This window comes from Archocentrus centrarchus, unplaced genomic scaffold, assembly GCF_007364275.1.
Source record: "Archocentrus centrarchus isolate MPI-CPG fArcCen1 unplaced genomic scaffold, fArcCen1 scaffold_24_ctg1, whole genome shotgun sequence".
NCBI classification, from domain to species: domain Eukaryota; kingdom Metazoa; phylum Chordata; class Actinopteri; order Cichliformes; family Cichlidae; genus Archocentrus; species Archocentrus centrarchus.
Genome location: NW_022060254.1, coordinates 500,829 through 518,882, shown reverse-complemented (window position 1 = coordinate 518,882; position 18,054 = coordinate 500,829). Strand labels below are relative to the sequence as shown.

At 41.3% G+C, this 18,054-nt stretch overlaps 2 protein-coding genes across 2 annotated transcripts; both read left to right on the top strand.

Moving 5' to 3' along the window:
• The first annotated feature begins 4,792 nt into the window (after positions 1–4,792).
• On the top strand, positions 4,793–7,295 carry mblac1 (metallo-beta-lactamase domain containing 1). Its single transcript, XM_030723328.1, has 2 exons — positions 4,793–5,253; positions 5,778–7,295. Exons 1-2 carry the CDS (start codon positions 4,828–4,830, stop codon positions 6,018–6,020), a joined length of 669 nt encoding a protein of 222 aa, XP_030579188.1. The 5' UTR covers positions 4,793–4,827; the 3' UTR covers positions 6,021–7,295.
• Positions 7,296–16,867: 9,572 nt separating this feature from the next.
• Positions 16,868–17,833, top strand: LOC115775686 (lysophosphatidic acid receptor 6). Its single transcript, XM_030723162.1, has one exon. The coding sequence runs from the start codon at positions 16,868–16,870 to the stop codon at positions 17,831–17,833; it is 966 nt and encodes a 321-aa protein (XP_030579022.1).
• The last annotated feature ends 221 nt before the right edge of the window (positions 17,834–18,054 follow it).

The window sequence follows — 18,054 nt, the reverse complement described above, 5'->3', positions numbered from 1 at the left end:
AGTTGAGTGTCACCTGATCCAGCGCTGTCAGATTTCTCAGGCTTTTTTTAAAGCTGATTTAGGATTTTAACATCCATGTAGATGCTGAAAATGACAGCCTCAACACTGCATTTAATCTATAATTAGACTCAATTGGCTTCTCTCAAAATGTAAAGGAGCCCACCCACCACTTTCATCACACTCTGGATCTTATTCTGACATATGCCATAGAAACTGAAGACATAACAGTATTCCTGAAAACCCTCGTTTGTCTGATTATTTCTTAATAACTTTATTAATCACAGATTACAGCTGTGTAACTAGGGAATATGTTTTAGTACAGTCTTTCTGAAAGTGCTGTAACTAAGTTTAAGGATACAATTCCTCCATTATTATCCTCTTCAATGCCATGTGCCAACACAGTACAGAGCAGCTACCTAAACTCTGCTTCCACAGAGGTAGATTATGTTCTCAGTAGTTTTACATCTTCACTTAATACGAATCTGGATACTGTGGCTCCTCTGAAAAAGAAAGCCTCAAATTAGAGGTGCTTGACTCCCTGGTTTGACACACAAACGTGCAGCTTAAAGCAGAAAAACTGTAAGCTGGAAAGGAAATAGTGTCTGACTAAGTCAGTTCTGCATTGACCTTGTCAAGCAACAGCAATGATAAATGTGTAGTGTAGGTATTCCTCCTTCTTCATTATTCCATCCACTTTGTGCAATGTACTAATACTAGTGGCAGCAAAACAGCACAATCATCATGCTTTAGAGTGTTCTTGGGTTTAAAGCCTCACCTATATTCCTTTGTTTGCCCTTAAAACTTTTCTCCAGAAGGCATTTGGGTGTAGTAATAACTTCATGCATTTCTTCAAAAATAAAATTTTAACATTAGAGAAAAAAATTATTCATAACCATCTTAAAGACTTATCTTTATGTTCAGGTAATTTCAGTACTACTGACATTTATTTAGACTCTTTGTCTCTAGTTGATCTGTCTGAGTTAACTTCGATAGTTACTTCCCTCCAAACCATTAATGTATATTATACCCCAGTCCTACTAGACAGCTCAAAGTAGTCCTACCATTAATTAATGCTTCCATCTTAAATATGATCAATCTATCTTTATTAACTGGCACATGCGTTTTAAGGTGACAGTAATTAAACCTTTACTTAAAAAGACATCACTTGACCCAGCTGTCTTAGCTGGCCAGTCTCTAACCTTCCTTTTCTCTCCAAAATCCTTGAAAGAGAATGAATGAGTGATATCTTTATTAGTCCCACAATTACAGTTACAGGGAAATGACAGTTAACAGAACACCCATCCAAGAAGACAAACAAACATGGGGAGATAGGTGAACTGCAGGAATGCTGCCCCCTGCCGTTGAAAAGAGGGAAAAACAATAGCGAAAACATTTAGGGATGAATGAGGGAAAAAATCATCTCATACTTTGTATACATACACACATACACAGTATAAGGTTACAAAAATAGTAGTTGTAAAACAGCTAACTGATCATCTGCAGAGGAACAGTTTATTTGAAGAGTTTCAGTCAGGCTTCAGAATTCATCACAGTACAGAAACAGCATTAGTGAAGGTTACAAATGATCTTCTTACAGCCTCTGACAGTGGACTCATCTCTGTGCTTGTCCTGTTGGACCTCAGTGCAGCTTTGATACTGTTGACCATAACATTTTATTACAGAGATTATAGCTTGCTATAGGTATGAAAGGTACTGCACTGCAGTGGTTTGAATCATATTTATCTCATAGACTCCAGTTTGTTCATGTAAATGGGGAGTCTTCTTCACACACTAAGATTAATTATGGAGTTCCACAGGGCTCTGTGCTAGGACAATTCTCTTTACACAATACATGCTTCCTTTAGGTAGTATTATTAGAAAGCATTGCATACATTTTCATTGTAATGCAGATGATACCCAGCTTTTCTATCCATGAAGCCAGATGACACACATCAATTAATTAAACTGCAGGAATGCCTTAAAGAAATGAAGGTCTGGATGACCTCTAACTTCCTGCTAAATTCTAAATTCAGATAAAACTGAAGTTCTTGTTCTCGGCCCCACAAATCTTAGAAACATGGTGTCTAACCAGACACTTACTCTGGATGGCATTACTTTGGCCTCCAGTAACACTGTGAGGAATCTTGGAGTCAGTTTTGACCAGGATATGTCCTTCAAACCACCTTCTTGCTGTGATGTTGAAAAGTTATTTCATGCATTTATTGCTTCTAGGCTGGATTCTTGTAATTCATTACTGTCAGGCTGTCCTTAAAGCTCCCTAAAAATCCTTCCATTGATCCAAAATGCTGCAGTGAGAGTACTGACAGGGACTATGAAGAGAAAGCATATTTCTTCCATATCGGCTGCTCTTCATTGGCTCCCTGTTAAATCCAGGGCTGGATCAGGTGACCCTGAGCCATAACTTGGTTATGCTGTAACTGGCCTAGGCTGCTGGGGAGTATTTCTTTTTCATTCACCTCTTTTCAGACTGTCTATACACCACCACCGCATTCAATCATGAGTTATTATTAATCTCTGGCTCTCTTCCACAGCATGTCTTTTGCCCTGTCTCCCTCCCCTCAGCCCCAACCAGTCACTGTAGATGGCTGCCCCTCCCTGAGCCTGGTTCTGCTGGAGGTTTCTTCCTGTTAAAAGAGAGTTTTTCCTTTCCTCTGTTGCCAGGTGCGTGCTCATAATGGGGTTGTTTTGACTGTTGGACTTTCTCTGTAATTATATGGTCTTTAACTTACAACATAAGGCACCTTGAGGCAACTGTTTGTTGTGATTTGGTGCTATATAAATTAAATTAAATTGAATTGAATTTCACTGTGGACTATGTTACTGGTGCTCCAGCAGTTTCTGCTTCATGGCAGGCTTGAGCCTGGGTGTTACTGATTGTCCCAAACAATTTCCTCTCATCTGAGGATGGCAGTTTGGGTCTTCTTCCCGACCTTAGCAAAACAGTGACACATCTGAATAACATATACTTAAGTACAATTGTTTGAACTGATAATCTGCAGTTGTTTCAAATGGCTCCAAGAAACTTTCCAAACTTGAGCAAATGTAAAATTCTCATTATTACATTGTCACAGAGTTCCTTGGACTGGAGAACCAGGAGAAGTCAAGGTATGCTAAGCAAGGCAGAATACGTTTAGATGAGACAGATTTAATGGTGAACATGTAAGGATTAGAGGTAGTGAAGATAGAAGAGTTTAGTTACCTGGGGTCAACCATCCAAAGCAACAGAAAGTGTGCAAGATAGATGAAGATAAGAGTGCAGACATGGTGTGAGAAGAGATGAGATCAGTTTGGTTTTAGCACTCAGTTTATTTTTTCCAGCACACTATGATGTATGGTTTGGAGACAGTAGTAGTGGAGACAGATGGGGACCAGCCAAAATAAGAAGTTACCAAAAAAGTACTCAGGTCCCATAAAAAATGTCTCAGGTCCCTTATGTTGGTTAGTCCAAGTTTACTCCAGATCACCCCATTTGAAATGGACATTCACACCCCAATTTTACAGTATCCAGTTACCAATTCAAGTCAAATCAAGTCAAGTTTAGCACAAATATAGCACATTTAAAACAACGACGTTGACCAAAGTGCTGTATAAGATCTATAACCCCAAGGACTATACTCAAATAAAATAAATAAATAAGTAAAATAAGTACAAAAAATAAGTACAAAAAAATAAGTACAGGGAATTACAGTAGTCCAGGCGGGAAGTAATAAAAGCATGAATAAGAGATCAGGTTTTACCTTGGCAATGACTCTGAGTTGGTAAAAACTGATTTTGGTAACAGCACTTATTTGCTTCTCCATTTTAAAACTGGTTTCTAAAATGACACCCAGATTTTTCACAGCATCATGACAGTGAGGAGCCAAATGACTGAGGAGTTGCTTGAGGGGTCAAATTTACCAATTAAATTTACCAATTAAAAACAAATATGGCAGAATGGGGCTTTGGGAATAAATTATCTGTTTTAGTTTGCCCCCTGTCGTATCTGTGAGTTTATGACCTATACTGTAGCCAGACACCAGAGGACGATAGTGATAGCTTGGCTTCATTTCTGGAGAGCTGTCAGGTCAATGGCTACAACATAGTAACTTGGAGCTAGAAATCTGGTAACGCTTCAAACTAGTAGTAGTTCTAATTCAAGCAAAACTCTAGCTGTCTCTCCCATAGTGTGTCTTTTGTCTTGTCTCTCTCGCGTCTCTTTCCTCTCACCTCCAACTGCTTGTGGCAGATGGCTCCTCCTCCTTGAGCATGATTCTGCTGTAGGTTTCTTCCTGGTTAAATGGAGTTTTTCCTTCCCAATTTCATGAAGTGCTTTTTAATTTAATTTAATTTTTAATTCTAGCAGCATGATGGCCTTGTGGTTAGTACTGCTGCCTCACAGGAACAAGGTCTTAGGTTTGAATCCCCCTCGGCCGAGGCCGTTCTGTGTGGAGTTTGCATGTTCTCCCTGTGACTATGTGTGTTTTCTCCAGGTACTCCGGTTTCCTCCCACAGTCCACAGCCACCTGTGGTACTGGGGTTAAGTTAATTGGTGATTATATGTAAGTGCCCCTCACCCAATGACAGCTGGGATAGACTGCAGCTCCCCTGCGAAGGATAAGTGGAGGAATGGGTTTAGAATTCAAAATCATATATAATTTTAAAACTATCCCATTGGTTCTACCCAATGACAAAAACAGATGCTTTTTACAGATAGTGGTTCAACCTCGCAGTAACGGATACCAACCATCAGAGGGCAGCAAACATCTCTGTTTACTCCACTGGTCAAGAAGAAGAAACGTCTCATACCTCTTTCTCTTAACTGCTGACATGACCGAGATGGATAGTGAAGTGCCTCCTACTCTCTTTAAGAGAATCGCTTTGTCAGAGACTCAGCTGGACTTCTCTGGTCAGCCGTATTCCGTGTCTATCCTCAAACCCGGGTATTGTAGTCCGGAGGCTGACGGGGCCTGCAGAGCCGACGGGACTATCACTCTTATAACAGGACTCAGGACAATCCTGGTCGACACTGGTGGACCGTGGGACCGGGACTTCCTCCTTATGGCCTTAAAAGAGAGAGGTCTAGAACCGAGGGACATTCATTTGGTCGTGGGGACCCACGGACATTCAGACCACATTGGAAATCTGAGTCTTTTTCCAGCAGCAAAGATGATAATAGGATATGATATTAGTGAAGGGGATACATACAGCCCCAACAAACTGGCAGAGGGAAAGAGTTACACTATTGACGAGCATGTGAGTTTTTCATTTTGCCAAAGCAGACACTGGAATTCAAAGGTGGCTGGAGGGCGAGCCTGGAGATTTGTTTACTTATTTACTAGGATCCTCATTTAGCTGGAACACTAAGCACAGTCGTCCTGGAGTCCACAAACAAAAAAATAAGACTGCACTTAAAAATAGGAAAAACCAGACAAACAGTACAAAAAGAGGATAATCAGAATCAAGTGCCACACTAATGCAATGCATTAATGACTTCACAAAACTTCATCATCATGTGCATGTACAAGCTGAAGAATTAGAAAACAATTATAATAAATCTTTGTTGTTTCCATATTTAAGATGCTGGTGTAAGCTCATACTTGCTGCTAGTTTGACCAAAAGCCTTACAGAACAGTATGTCTTTGTCTGTCCTTTTGTTAATTAAAAGACCAAGTTCTGTAGTAGTCTTATTAGTGATTCTGCATGTTTTTCTGCAGGTTCAGACATGATTACTCAGTAAATATATGCAGTGTTTTTACACAGTCTCCTCTTATCCACAGGTGTCTATAATTCCTACTCCAGGCCACACAGGACAAGATATCAGTGTCCAGGTGACGGGAACTTCAGCTGGGACTGTACTTGTTGCAGGAGATCTCTTTGAGTGCTGCTCAGATGAGAACAGCTGGCGGGAGCTGAGTATGAACACTGCAGTACAGGAAGTCAGTCGTCGGGAGGCCTTATGTGTTGCTGATGTGATCATACCAGGACATGGACTCCCATTTAGAGTTCTCAGGGACAAATGACTCAGCCATTGGGTTGTAAATTGAAGTGACTTCGCTGACTGTGATGTTGTACTGGGAGCAAGAGTGACATTATACACTTGGTGACCTCACAGAATAAGAGCTCCTGGCTGAACGCACATCTAAACCCCTGTAACAACAGATGAGTGTAGTTCTTTGTGATTGTGTGCGACTCGGCCTTAATTTGTGTTACCCTTCAAAACAGAGTAAATTCAGATTCACTTGAAGTTACTGTTAAAATAATACATAATAAAACATAAAACAGTTTTAAAAACATAGTTGCAAAGTGGTTAATAGAATTAAATAAACATCACTATAAAAAACAAATAAGTACAACTACAAATAAAAAGATACTACAAATAAAAGGATACATAAAGACTTAATATACAAAAAGCCTTAATAAACAGGTTAAAAAAAGTCAAAGAAATGATAAAGGCGAGATTCCAGATTTACAAGAAAAAAGATATTATGTAAAAATAAATTTTGAGGAGTTATTTAAAAGTAGTTTGCTAATCCTAGTTCCTCTAGTAAAGAATTCCAGTCCTCTAGCACAAAGACAAAACTGAAGGCAGAGAGCCGGCCAACCTCTGAAAATGGGAAACTGTGTATAAAATTGTCTGTACTTCCTAAACACTTAATACAGTGCCTTTGTAAAACTGCGTCTGAACTCCTCTCACATCTTGATTGTTTGATTTAAAGTGTGTGTGGAGGTTATGCAGGAGGCATCCTACTCAGATTCCCCAACCACCCAACTGGCTCCTTTCAGTGTGGAATAGTGGCTCTACTCTGAGCCCCTCTCGATTGCACTCCTCATCTTATTTCTAAGGGAGAGGCCGGCCACCCTTCAGAGAAAGCCCATTTCCATTGCTAGTTCTTTTGATCACTACCCAAAGCTTGTGACCACAGGTGAGGGCAGGAATGTAAACTGACCAGTAAATGGACAGCTTGGCTTTATGCTCAGACATTTTGGTGCAGCGTCCACACATCACTGCAGCCGCAGCACCAATCCGTCTGTCAATCTCCCGCTCCCCTCTTCCTTCACTCATGAACAAGACCCTGAGATACTTAAACTCCTCCACTTGGGGCGGCAACCCCTCCCTGACACAGCGTGGGTGCGGCACCCTTTTCCAGCTGAGAGCTGTGGCCTCAGACTTGGCCGAGGGCTCATTATCACCATCAAGTTTGTCTTCATCATTTCCACATTATCTTCATCATCAAAGCTATCATAATCTGTGAGTGGAGTGACAAGAGGGAATATTGGTTTCCCAATTTTATTAAAACAGAACTCACGGGCGGCTGAGTGGTTTAGTGGGGAAGCCGGCGACCACATACGTATGCCACGCGTTGCGGTGCGGGCAGCGCGGGTTCGTGTCCCGGCCTGTCTCCAATTTTCCTGTGTGTCTTCCCATGTATCTCCCCCCCCCCCCCCCCCCCCATTTCCTGTCTCTCTCCACTGCAAACAAAAAGCCGCTGTGGCCAAAAAAAACCAGAACTCATACATTGTTCATCCGTTTCCCGGTTTTCCTTATGGCCTCCAAATCAATATTATTTCAAATTATTCAAGAGAAGAGACTAAGATTATTGCTGAATCTTCGTTTATTAATTATTTTATTTCTCAGTCTACAGATTGTGGAATGAACATTGAAAAAACTGGATTTTGTTCTGTAAAATTGTAAGTTTCTTATATTTTAACATTTTATAATGAAGTTTTTAACATAAGCTAAAACATTTCATTATTGATGAAATGGTAACAGAGTGCTTACTGAGCCTGTTGCCTTCCTGATATACCGAATATCAGGAAATATCAAGTCACAATTAGCCATGTCTTAGGAATTAAATCTAATAGGTAAGCTGTAAATAAACTGCAAAAATCCAAACAAGTGTAACAGAGCTCATATTTACTAATGTGTGACAAGATCTAACACATTTGTCAGGTTAAATGAATAAGCTCATCAAAATGACTCGTGTCATTTCTTGAAGTTGTGTTGGAAGCGGCCACTTTTGACAAGGACCGTTGCATTTTGCAGGCTTTTGTATATCCTGGCTGTTCTGACCCACAGTTCTCCATAATATGTCAGATAAGTCATGTGAGAGTGCAGTCAGATCAATAAAGCAAAGGCCTTCTGACTCATTATGTCTTTGCCATAGGCCTAAATAAGTTTGGAGTTATAAATCTCCCAGATAAATCTGTAGAATGGAGCTGGACTTCCATTGTGGGAAAAAAAGGACACTATCATCTTGTTCAGTCCATCCCAGAGGAAACCACAGCTACACAAAATTATCAAAAGTAATTTGCCCATAGCTGTGAATGTGAGCGTGAATGGTTGTCTGTCTCTCTGTGTTGGCCCTGCAACAGGCTGGTGACCTGTGCAGGGTATACCCTGCCTCTCGCCTTATGACAGCTGGGATAGGCTCCAGCGACCCCCCCCCCGTGACCCTGAACAGGATAAGCGGAAGAGAATGGATGGGATTTTAATGTTTTAGCTGCAAAATACTATCTGCATCCATAATTTCAGAATCAAATCCAGCATGAGTCAACCTTAATAAAACCAACATGATGTGATCATGTAACCTGCTGATTTGGAGGTAGAACATGTTACTATTGACCTACCAGGTTAACAAGAAGTTTTAAAACACTAACAGCCTCTGTTTATCTTAGCTAACTGGGTCAACTGGATTTAAAAAAATTTTTTTTACCAAAAATCATTGTGACATAGGATGATGATTTACTTGCCTCTAGATGGCCTTCTCCTGTTAGATATAAACACAATGTAAATTTGAGCTAGAAGTAATTCAAGTTCAGCATTATTTATGTAAGGCAATAATATCTAAAACTAAAAAAAAGATAGTGAATAAAATATTTTTGAACTATATGCAGATTTAAATATGCTGTGTCTGCCATGGCCTGTATGTCCTGCAGCTCCAGTTAATGTGTGTTACTCAGTTCAGGACTGTACTGTTAATATACCAGACATAACTTTTCTAATTAGTTTTCAAACTAGTTTTTATGACAGTCCACTTCGTCCTCTTCTCTGAGTCCCTTAATGGTATTTTATTCTCTTTAGAGACCTAAGGCTTTTATTAGATTTTACCTGGAGCCCTGCAATGAAATAGTTTCTTGAGTTAATTTGGCAGTAAGACTTCTCTCTTCTCTCACGTTACTTTAAAATTTGGAAGACACTCAGTTTTATGCCATTTGTTTTTCATTTTTAATATCGTCGTCTTGGTTTTTAGATGGTTTTAGATCTGCTTGCACCAGTCCAAATTAAATTTGTGAAATAAATAATTTTCTTTTAAAATCACACAAAAAAGAAAAACACGAGACTAGACTACAGAGACACCTGTGGGATACACAGGTACAGAAAGTCTATAGAAACTACTATTAGTACCATAGACACGTGTGAAAAATAAGTAGAGGGAGTGAGTGTTCTTAACACCGGTAGTTTCCTGTGCTGAGTTTCACACACAAAGTGACAAGGGTATTATCAGAATAGAGAAGTGCTCCTCTGCTGCTTCTACAGGATCTTTACACTTTTGAACATCCAACAGGTAAAGCTCACACTGTCAGCTCATTCAGAAATTAACTGTAAACATTATTATTTTAGTACTAGCCACTCGTTCTACAGAAGGCAAAAATCAAACCTGAACATTCTGGAGAATAACAACATGTATTTTGTATATCTTTGCATGTCTTTACTCAAGACTGTGTACTTAGATACAATGAATGAAATGCAATGGTAATGTGTTGGGTTATACTAATCATGTTAGTGGAACTATTTTTGAAAGATCTGTTGTCTACTTCAGAAATTATGAACAAGTTTCTCAGACGTAGAATAAGCCTAATATCAGACTAAAAGAAGAATTCAATGGAAAATCTCCACTGGAATTTTTGTAGTTTATGGTTTAGGCTTTCTTGTCTCTTGGAAATCGGTCTCATTTCCAACAAATATTCAGAAACAGGGATAGTGGTTTACATTTTCAATCTCTCCAGATAAACACCGATAGTGTGAAAAGTTTTACAAAAAGTTGAGTAAAAAAAAAAAAAAAAGTTATATTAAAAAGTTCCGTCTTTGGCTCTTTTCTCATCTTCATGCATCGTATGGCCTCAAAACCAGCACTCTGAGTGCTTAGAGTAGAGCAGAAAAGTGAACCAGTCCATTTACAAATGGGTTTTTCTGGAGCTACACTTTGAGTTTATAGCAACCAGTCAAACAGGATAAACAGACAGTGTTTTTGGGGATAGTCTCATTTTAAAAAAAAGTTGCATCTACCAGCTGACCAATGAATTTTCAACTTTTTGTTATAACCAAATGGAAATTTTATAATAAAAGAAATGTGAAGCCAGGGTACTTGTATGACAGTCAGAAGATGTTACCTTCTAAGGGAAGTATGGTTTCAGAAACTAGGTTTTGCATGTTGCTAAACACAAATGCTGTGACACAAATAATGCCACAAATATCCTCATTTTCTACCAAGATGTGCATCACATTAGAAAGTGCTCTTCAGTGGACTCTTATGGTCCATATAAGAGCTTGCATTTGCAACTGTAGCGAGGTAGACGCCACAGAGGAGGACTAATTTTTCATTCCACGAAATTTCTTCTGCTCAAATAAACTTAGCACAGCAAGTAAGGAAATGTGTGTGTGGTCGATTATTTTTTTGCTCCTTGGCAATAAATCTTATAAATCTTTGAAAGCATATTTAATTCCCCTCAAATGGAGCCACATTTGAGTTGCTTCTTGTCCACTGAGTCCTACTCTGCCTGCCTCTCATACAGCATATAATGAGGGAATAAATATTTGTCAATGATCAAAAAGGTCTGAAATGCTTGCATGTCTGCGACAACAAGAACTGCACTAGTGTATACGACATCAACCATGCACCAGACTCATTCACATAGGAAATTTAGGTATCTGTTTTTTTTTTGTTTTTTTTAATAAATTTTATTTTAAATTTTCAAGATTAGAACATACAGACAAACAAACAGAACCCAGATGCACAAGTTATGCATAAAACATTCCAGTTGACAAATGGTGTACCCACATAGCAAATGTATATAAAGTCACATACATGAGAGTACATACATCCATTAAGGGGCAACCGAGGGGAGAGTCCATGACAAAGTATGTTCAGCTTAATCTAGTCTGTGAAAAGTGTTCCAGGAAGGGATTCCAGTAGTATGAAAAAGTGTCTTTAGAGCCTTTACGAAGTCTTTCCATCTGTATTATGGACATCATGTCCGTCACCCAAAGGCGAAATGAAGGGGGAGCAGAGGACCTCCAGTCCCTCAGGATTAGTCTCTTGGCAACAATCAGTCCCAGTTCCAGTGGTTGCCGCATTGTAGCGGGTATAGTCCCCTGCGCTCGAGGGCATCCAAAAATTATAAGTTCTGGTTCAGGTTGTATGGGAGTCTTGTATGCTTTGGAGTACCAGTCAAACACTTTAGACCAAAGACCCTTTGATGAAGGACAAGACCAAAAAGCATGAGACAGTGTGCCTTCAGAGATGTTACACCTGTCACATATGGGGGAGACAGAGGGATAAATCTTATGCAATCTGACCTTTGAGTAGTGTAACCGATGCGTGATTTTAAACTGAATTAGCTGATGTCTGCTGTTTATTGAACACGAGCGAATTTTGGAGAGGCATCTGTTCCATAAGGGTTCAGGGATCGTTATCCCTAGCTCGTTTCCCCAGGCCTCCCTGATTTTTGTGGTGTGTGCTACAGTGTGGTCACTAAGTAGATGTACAATTCTTGTAATGAGATGTCTAGAGTCAGGGGAACTCACAAGTATGTCAAGAACACCGTGCTCCCGTGGAAAGGTGTCGAAGTTCTCAATTTTTGACTTAATGTAATGCCTGACCTGCAGATATCGAAAGAAGTGTGAATGGGGCAGATTGTATTTTTCTTTCAATAGGCTGAATGATGCAAACTTATTGCCAATATACATGTCCTTAATCGACACTAACCCCTTTTCCCTCCAATCATGATAAGCTTTGTCCTGCCAAGGAGGCAAGAAACTGTGGTTAAAGCAAAACGGCATCTGTGCCGTCTGTATTTGGTAATGCAAGGAAGGTCCTGATCTGATTTAGGATTCTTACTTCGTGTCTTAACACAAAGCTCAAATTTCGATAGGCTTCCGGTTTTTTGAGGCGGGCAAACAGCATAGCTGGTAGGGAGGAGTTATTCACCAGATTGGATTCCATCTTGAGCCACAGAGGGAAATTTATCCCTGGGTTACCCGGGAGGCCCTGTTGCCAATACATTAGTGCTCTGATATTGGCAGCCCAGTAATAGTGTTTAAATACAGGTAGGCCCAGACCTCCCTCCTCCCTCGGCCTCTGTAAATGCACTCTAGAAATCCTAGCATTTTTCCCATTTCATATATAGGATTGAATGATCGAATCCAGGTCCTTGTAGAAAGTCGCTGTAAGATAAATAGGAAGATTTTGACATAAATACAAGAACCTAGGTAGGGAGATCATTTTGATCGAATTAATGCGTCCAATCATTGACAGAGGCAAAGTCTTCCATTACTCAATATTTTGCTTTAATCCTGATATAAACTCTGCGAAGTTTAGTTTGAATATAAGTTTGGGGTCTTTGGGTATAGTGAGACCGAGATAGGTAAGATGGCTCTCAACCACTTTAAATGGGACTTTTTGTAAGAATCCAGGTGGGAACGTGTTGGAAAGAGGCATCAACTCACTCTTTGACCAATTGATTGTATACCCAGAAATTTTACTGAAGGACGTAATCAGACTGAGGAGGAGGGGGACAGATTTTACAGTGTCGTGCAAATATAATATCACATCATCGGCGTATAAACTAATGAGTGTTTCAACACCACCGACTCGAAGGCCTTCTATGTGCGGGTGCGCCCTGATTGCCGCAGCAAGTGGTTCCAATGCAATAGCAAAAAGTGCTGGTGACAGCGGGCAGCCCTGCTGAACTGAGCGCTGTAGGCGAAATGGAGCTGACCGGTCATTATTTGTCAGGATGGAACACATGGGTTCTTGATATATCAGTTTCACCCAGGAGATGAAAGTCTCGCCGAACCCAAACCTGCGCAATGATTCAAACATAAACGGCCATTCTACCTGGTCAAAGGCTTTGTGTGCGTCAAGGGCCAGAATAGAGGCATTAGTATTTTTATGATCGAAGTATACAGTGTTAAGTAGTCGTCTTACGTTAAAAAAAGATAACCTACCAGGGATATACCCTGTTTGATCCGGATGAATGATAGATGCTAAACATTTATTCAATCTAGTGGCCAAAATTTTTGTGATTATCTTGCGATCAACATTTTGCAATGCAATTGGCCTAAAGCTGGCCGGGTCGGTTTTGTCCCTCCCCTTTTTAGGAAAAAGAGAAATGTTAGCCTCATAAAGAGTTCTGGGCAGTTTTCCATCCTTTTTTGAAGCAGACATCATTCTAAACAAGAGTGGTGCAAGGAGGTCGCAAAATTTCTTATAGAAATCCGAACCAAAGCCGTCAGGCCCGGCTACTTTGCCTGATGGGAGGGATTTTATAGCTTCTGTGACCTCCTGAAGCGTCAAGTCGGACTCCAGATAGTCCCTGTCAGACTTATTCAGTTTAGGCAACGGGAGGGAATCGAAAAAATCATTAAAATCGGATTGTGTTGCATTATTCTCGGAGGAATACAGGTTAGCATAGAACTCTCTGAATCTACGATTTATGTCGGCAGGGTTGGTTAAGAGCACGCCGGATTTTGACTTAATGCTATAAATTGATCTCGCGGCTTGGGCACCCTTGAGCTGTAGTGCTAACAATTTGCCGGGCTTATCTCCAAACTCAAAATTCTTCTGTCGTAGTTTCCAAAGCAAATTGCTAACCTGGCTGCTCATAATTTCGTTATATTCATATCTAAGTTTAAGTATTTCCTTATAGTCGCCAGGTGATTCAGAGATTTGGTGCTTTCTTTCCAGGTTGGAGAGGGCGCAATTGATTTCAAATAGGCGTTTATCTCTTTCTTTTTTAAGGGCTGAAGTGTAGGAAATTATTTCGCCGCGCAGAACAGTCTTTAATGCTTCCCACAAGATGGGGTCTGATACTTCACCGTTATCATTTATTTCTATAAAGTCCTTTAGTTTGGAGGTTATGTTTTTAACAAAGTTATCATCGTTAAGAAGGTTTGCAATAAGTCGCCAGGAATAACCCTCCCTAGGGAGGGACAGATTTAGTGATATGGCTAGGGGGCAATGATCAGAAATCAGTATGTTATGATATTTAGAGTCGGCGATTTGAGAAATAAGATTGTTACTTATTAGAAAATAATCAATCCTGCTATAGGATTTATGCGCATGTGAGTAAAATGAGTACTCTCTACTCGTAGGATGTTGAGCCCTCCAAATATCAACCATATTCCTTGCTTTGAGAAGATTATTTAGAAGTTTGGTAGACGCCGTTTCTGATGCTGGTCGTTTAGATGATCTGTCAAGAAAGGGGTCAAGATAACAGTTTAAGTCCCCTGCTATTATTACTTTTGAATGGCTATCATCGGGAAGCAGGTCAAAAACTTTTCTAAAAAAATTAGGATCATCTGAATTTGGGCCATAAACATTAAGGAGAGTTAATGGTTCCGAGTTTATGGTGCCAGTTACCATCACGAATCTGCCCATAGGGTCACTGACCACAGATGATGTCTGAAATGGGATATTCTTTCTCAATAATATGGCCACACCACGAGCATGTGAGGTGAATGGCGACTGGTACATTTGAGACACCCAGCTACACTTTAGTCTATGTTGTGCATCTTTTCTAATATGGGTCTCTTGTAGGAAAACAATGTCTGCAGTTAAGGACTTCAGGTGTTTAAAAATTTTCCCCCTCTTCATTGCACTGCCTAAACCTTTTACATTCCATGAAATCAGTTGCAGATTTCTCCCCTCTGTCCGCCCCCCACCACGAACATCAGTCATTGAACGCATATATTGTCGGAACTGGCAGTTTTGATGCTATGCGATACAGACAAATAACACCTGCGCATCTGGGTAGAACGAAACAAACAATTAACACACACCTCGAGCTCCCCCCCTCCCACATCACGGCGTCTATGGAACACGACGCACATCCCCCCCCCCCCAAGCAAAACAGGAGCTGCCGGACAGTGCCGGACAGATAGCGGACCGTACACAGTCCAGTCGCGACGACCCCCACCACAACAAACATTAAACTGGCATAAGAACTAAACAACTCTACCAGATAATCTTAAAATGTATTTTCTGAAAGAACAGACCCAGGTTATTCAGCATGCGTTCAGGGCGTCCGTACGCTATTAAAAATATAGTTCGTCAGAAAAACCACTGCATGACGCAGGCGGCTAACAACGGGGAGTCAGCACACCTTAAGACAGAAGAGAGGAAAAAGAAAGAAAGAACGCCACTTGGCTCACTATTCCCTTTCAGTCGTGCCGCCCATCCTCCACAGGCGAGCCGCCTCCGCCTGAGCCGAGTCGCTGAAAACCTCAGGGGGGTTGCCATCCAGCCATTGCACCTGCAGCCGAGCCGGGTACCGCAGCTGGAACTTGATTCCGTTCCCTCTCAGGGCTTGCATCACGTTTCGAAAGGCGCGGCGCTGGCTCATTACTTCGCTGGTGTAGTCAGGAAAAATCTGAACTTTGTTCCCCTTATATTCCAACGGCTGCGTCCTGGCCAGGCGTAGAATTTGCTCTTTCATCTGAAAGTGATGTATTCGGGCGATGATGGTACGCGGTTTCTCACTCGCCGCCGGCTTGGGCCACAGAGAGCGGTGTGCGCGGTCGACCTTCAGTGGATGCGGGAAATGTTGTTTGCCCAGTAATTCGGGAATGAGCTTAGAGACAAACTCAGTTGGTCTCCCCTCTTCTGAGTTTTCTTTTACGCCAACGATTTTGATGTTGTGCCTTCGGGAACGCGCCTCCAAGTCCAGCAGTTTGGTTTGCTGCTGAGTTACAAGCTTTGTAAGCTCTGCACATTTCGTTTCAAGTTCCCCCAGACGCTCCTCGTGTGCGTTGATTGCTGATTCTTGGCCGGCCATGCGGTTCTGTAAGTCAGTCTGTGCAGCCAAGACAGACTGAAGCCTGGCTTCAAGGGCGTCGAAACGCTCATCAAGTTTCTCCAGAATTGAGGCCGACATATTTTTACATATTTCCTGGCACATTACGAGCATCTGGGTTTTGTCACCCGAAGCGCAGTCCCCAGTTTCGTTCACGGTCCCGCTGGCGAGGCCACTGCTAGCATTAGCCTCATTAGCACTAGCGCCGCTGATGTATCCGTCCATGGTCTTATTTTTCCCGGAATTTGTGGATTTTTTCAAAGGCGACATGATGCCCGGTTGCTAGTCGGGGGTGCAGGACCAGCGATGCTGGCTCCTAGATGTTTTTATCGTGGAATTTAAATATTTGTTTAAAGTTGTGGTGGAGAGCACAAACCAACACATCTACATCCTACAGCTGCGCACTAGCGCCCCCTACAGCTGCGCACTAGCGCCCCCAGGAATCTGTTTTTTAAAGATGAAATTACTCATATTTTTATGGGCACTATCTACAGCTCTGTATTCTGCTCATTAACATTCCCTTTCTCCTCTATGTAAATGACAGAATAGTTGGGGTTTTTTGTTGGTGCCTTTTGTGTGTCTTGTTCAGTTTAGGTAGCTTTAGCTTTTAGCAATAAAGTCTTGCTTTATAATTAAGAATCAAGAAAATATTGCTGCCGTAGTAAGCAATGACACTTTATGTTGACATGACATAAATCACAGCTCCTGACCCAAACATCAATTCTCTTTAGAGAGGTGATACACCAAACACCAAACCTCATTCATTTTTCTTTCTTCTTCCTCTCAGGTCATTATGTCCACCAGCAACACCGCTGCCTGCACCAATGACACCACAGGCCACTTTGACATCATCCATGTGTGCATGTACTCGTTCATCTTCCTTGTGGGTCTTGTTTTTAATCTTGCAGCGCTGGTCTTTTTCTTTCATCACATCAAATCTAGATCACAAACAGTTGTCTACATGACCAACCTGGCCATAGCAGATGTTTTACTCATCCTTACGTTGCCAGTGAGGATCTACTACCATCTTGGATTCAAAGGCGTTCCAGAGGTGCTCTGCGATTGCCTTGGATTGATCCTAAAGGCCAACATGTATGGGAGCATCTTATTCCTCACTTGCATTTGCGTTGACCGTTGCATGGCAGTAAGCTTTCCTATGTCTATAAGAGTTCAGGGAGCAAGAAAGAAGTCACGCCTAGTTTGTCTTGGAATATGGATGCTGACCTTTGGTGCCAGTGTACCCATCTACATCTCCAAGCGTAAAAATGTTTTTTCAAATGTTACAAAAAATTGTTTTGATAACCCACCAGTTTATGCCATACAGCCAGCAGTTGCTTTTTCCACTTTGTTTGTGGGCTTTGGAATCCCTTTGGTAATCATGGTAATATGCTCCTGGGGTTTGATTCATACTGTTCAAAAAAGCACTGTGGCTCAGACGAACCTGGTGGACACCAGAAAGATCCAGAGGATGATCGCTACAGGCCTCCTTATTTTCCTGATCAGCTTCTCCCCTTACCATGGTGTCCTAGTTGTCCTCTCTCTGCACAAAGACTCTTTAACGTCTAGAGCCTGCGGTGATACACAGCCCACACAACCCATCCTGACTGCATATCGCTACAGCCTGGTGGTGGCATGTTTAAATTCAGTGCTCAACCCTATTGCATATTATTTCACCACAGACACTTTCAGGAAGAACATGGCCATAGGAACTGTTAAGAAGATGTTCCCTCTGTACAATCTGAGCTCCGGACAGAAATAAGAGTGCCTACAACAATCAAGCACGACCATGATTTAAGTCACTGTCATGCTGAAAGGTGACCTGTGTAGTCTGAAGCATGTTTTTTGTATTTGTCCACCTTTATCATTCTCTCAGCCCTCACAAGGTTCCTGGTGTGTTTGACGTTGCACCCAAAAAGCTATTTTTTGTCTCCTTTGTGCTCTTTCAGTGACATTTGATGAACTCAAAGCAGGCTATCAAAT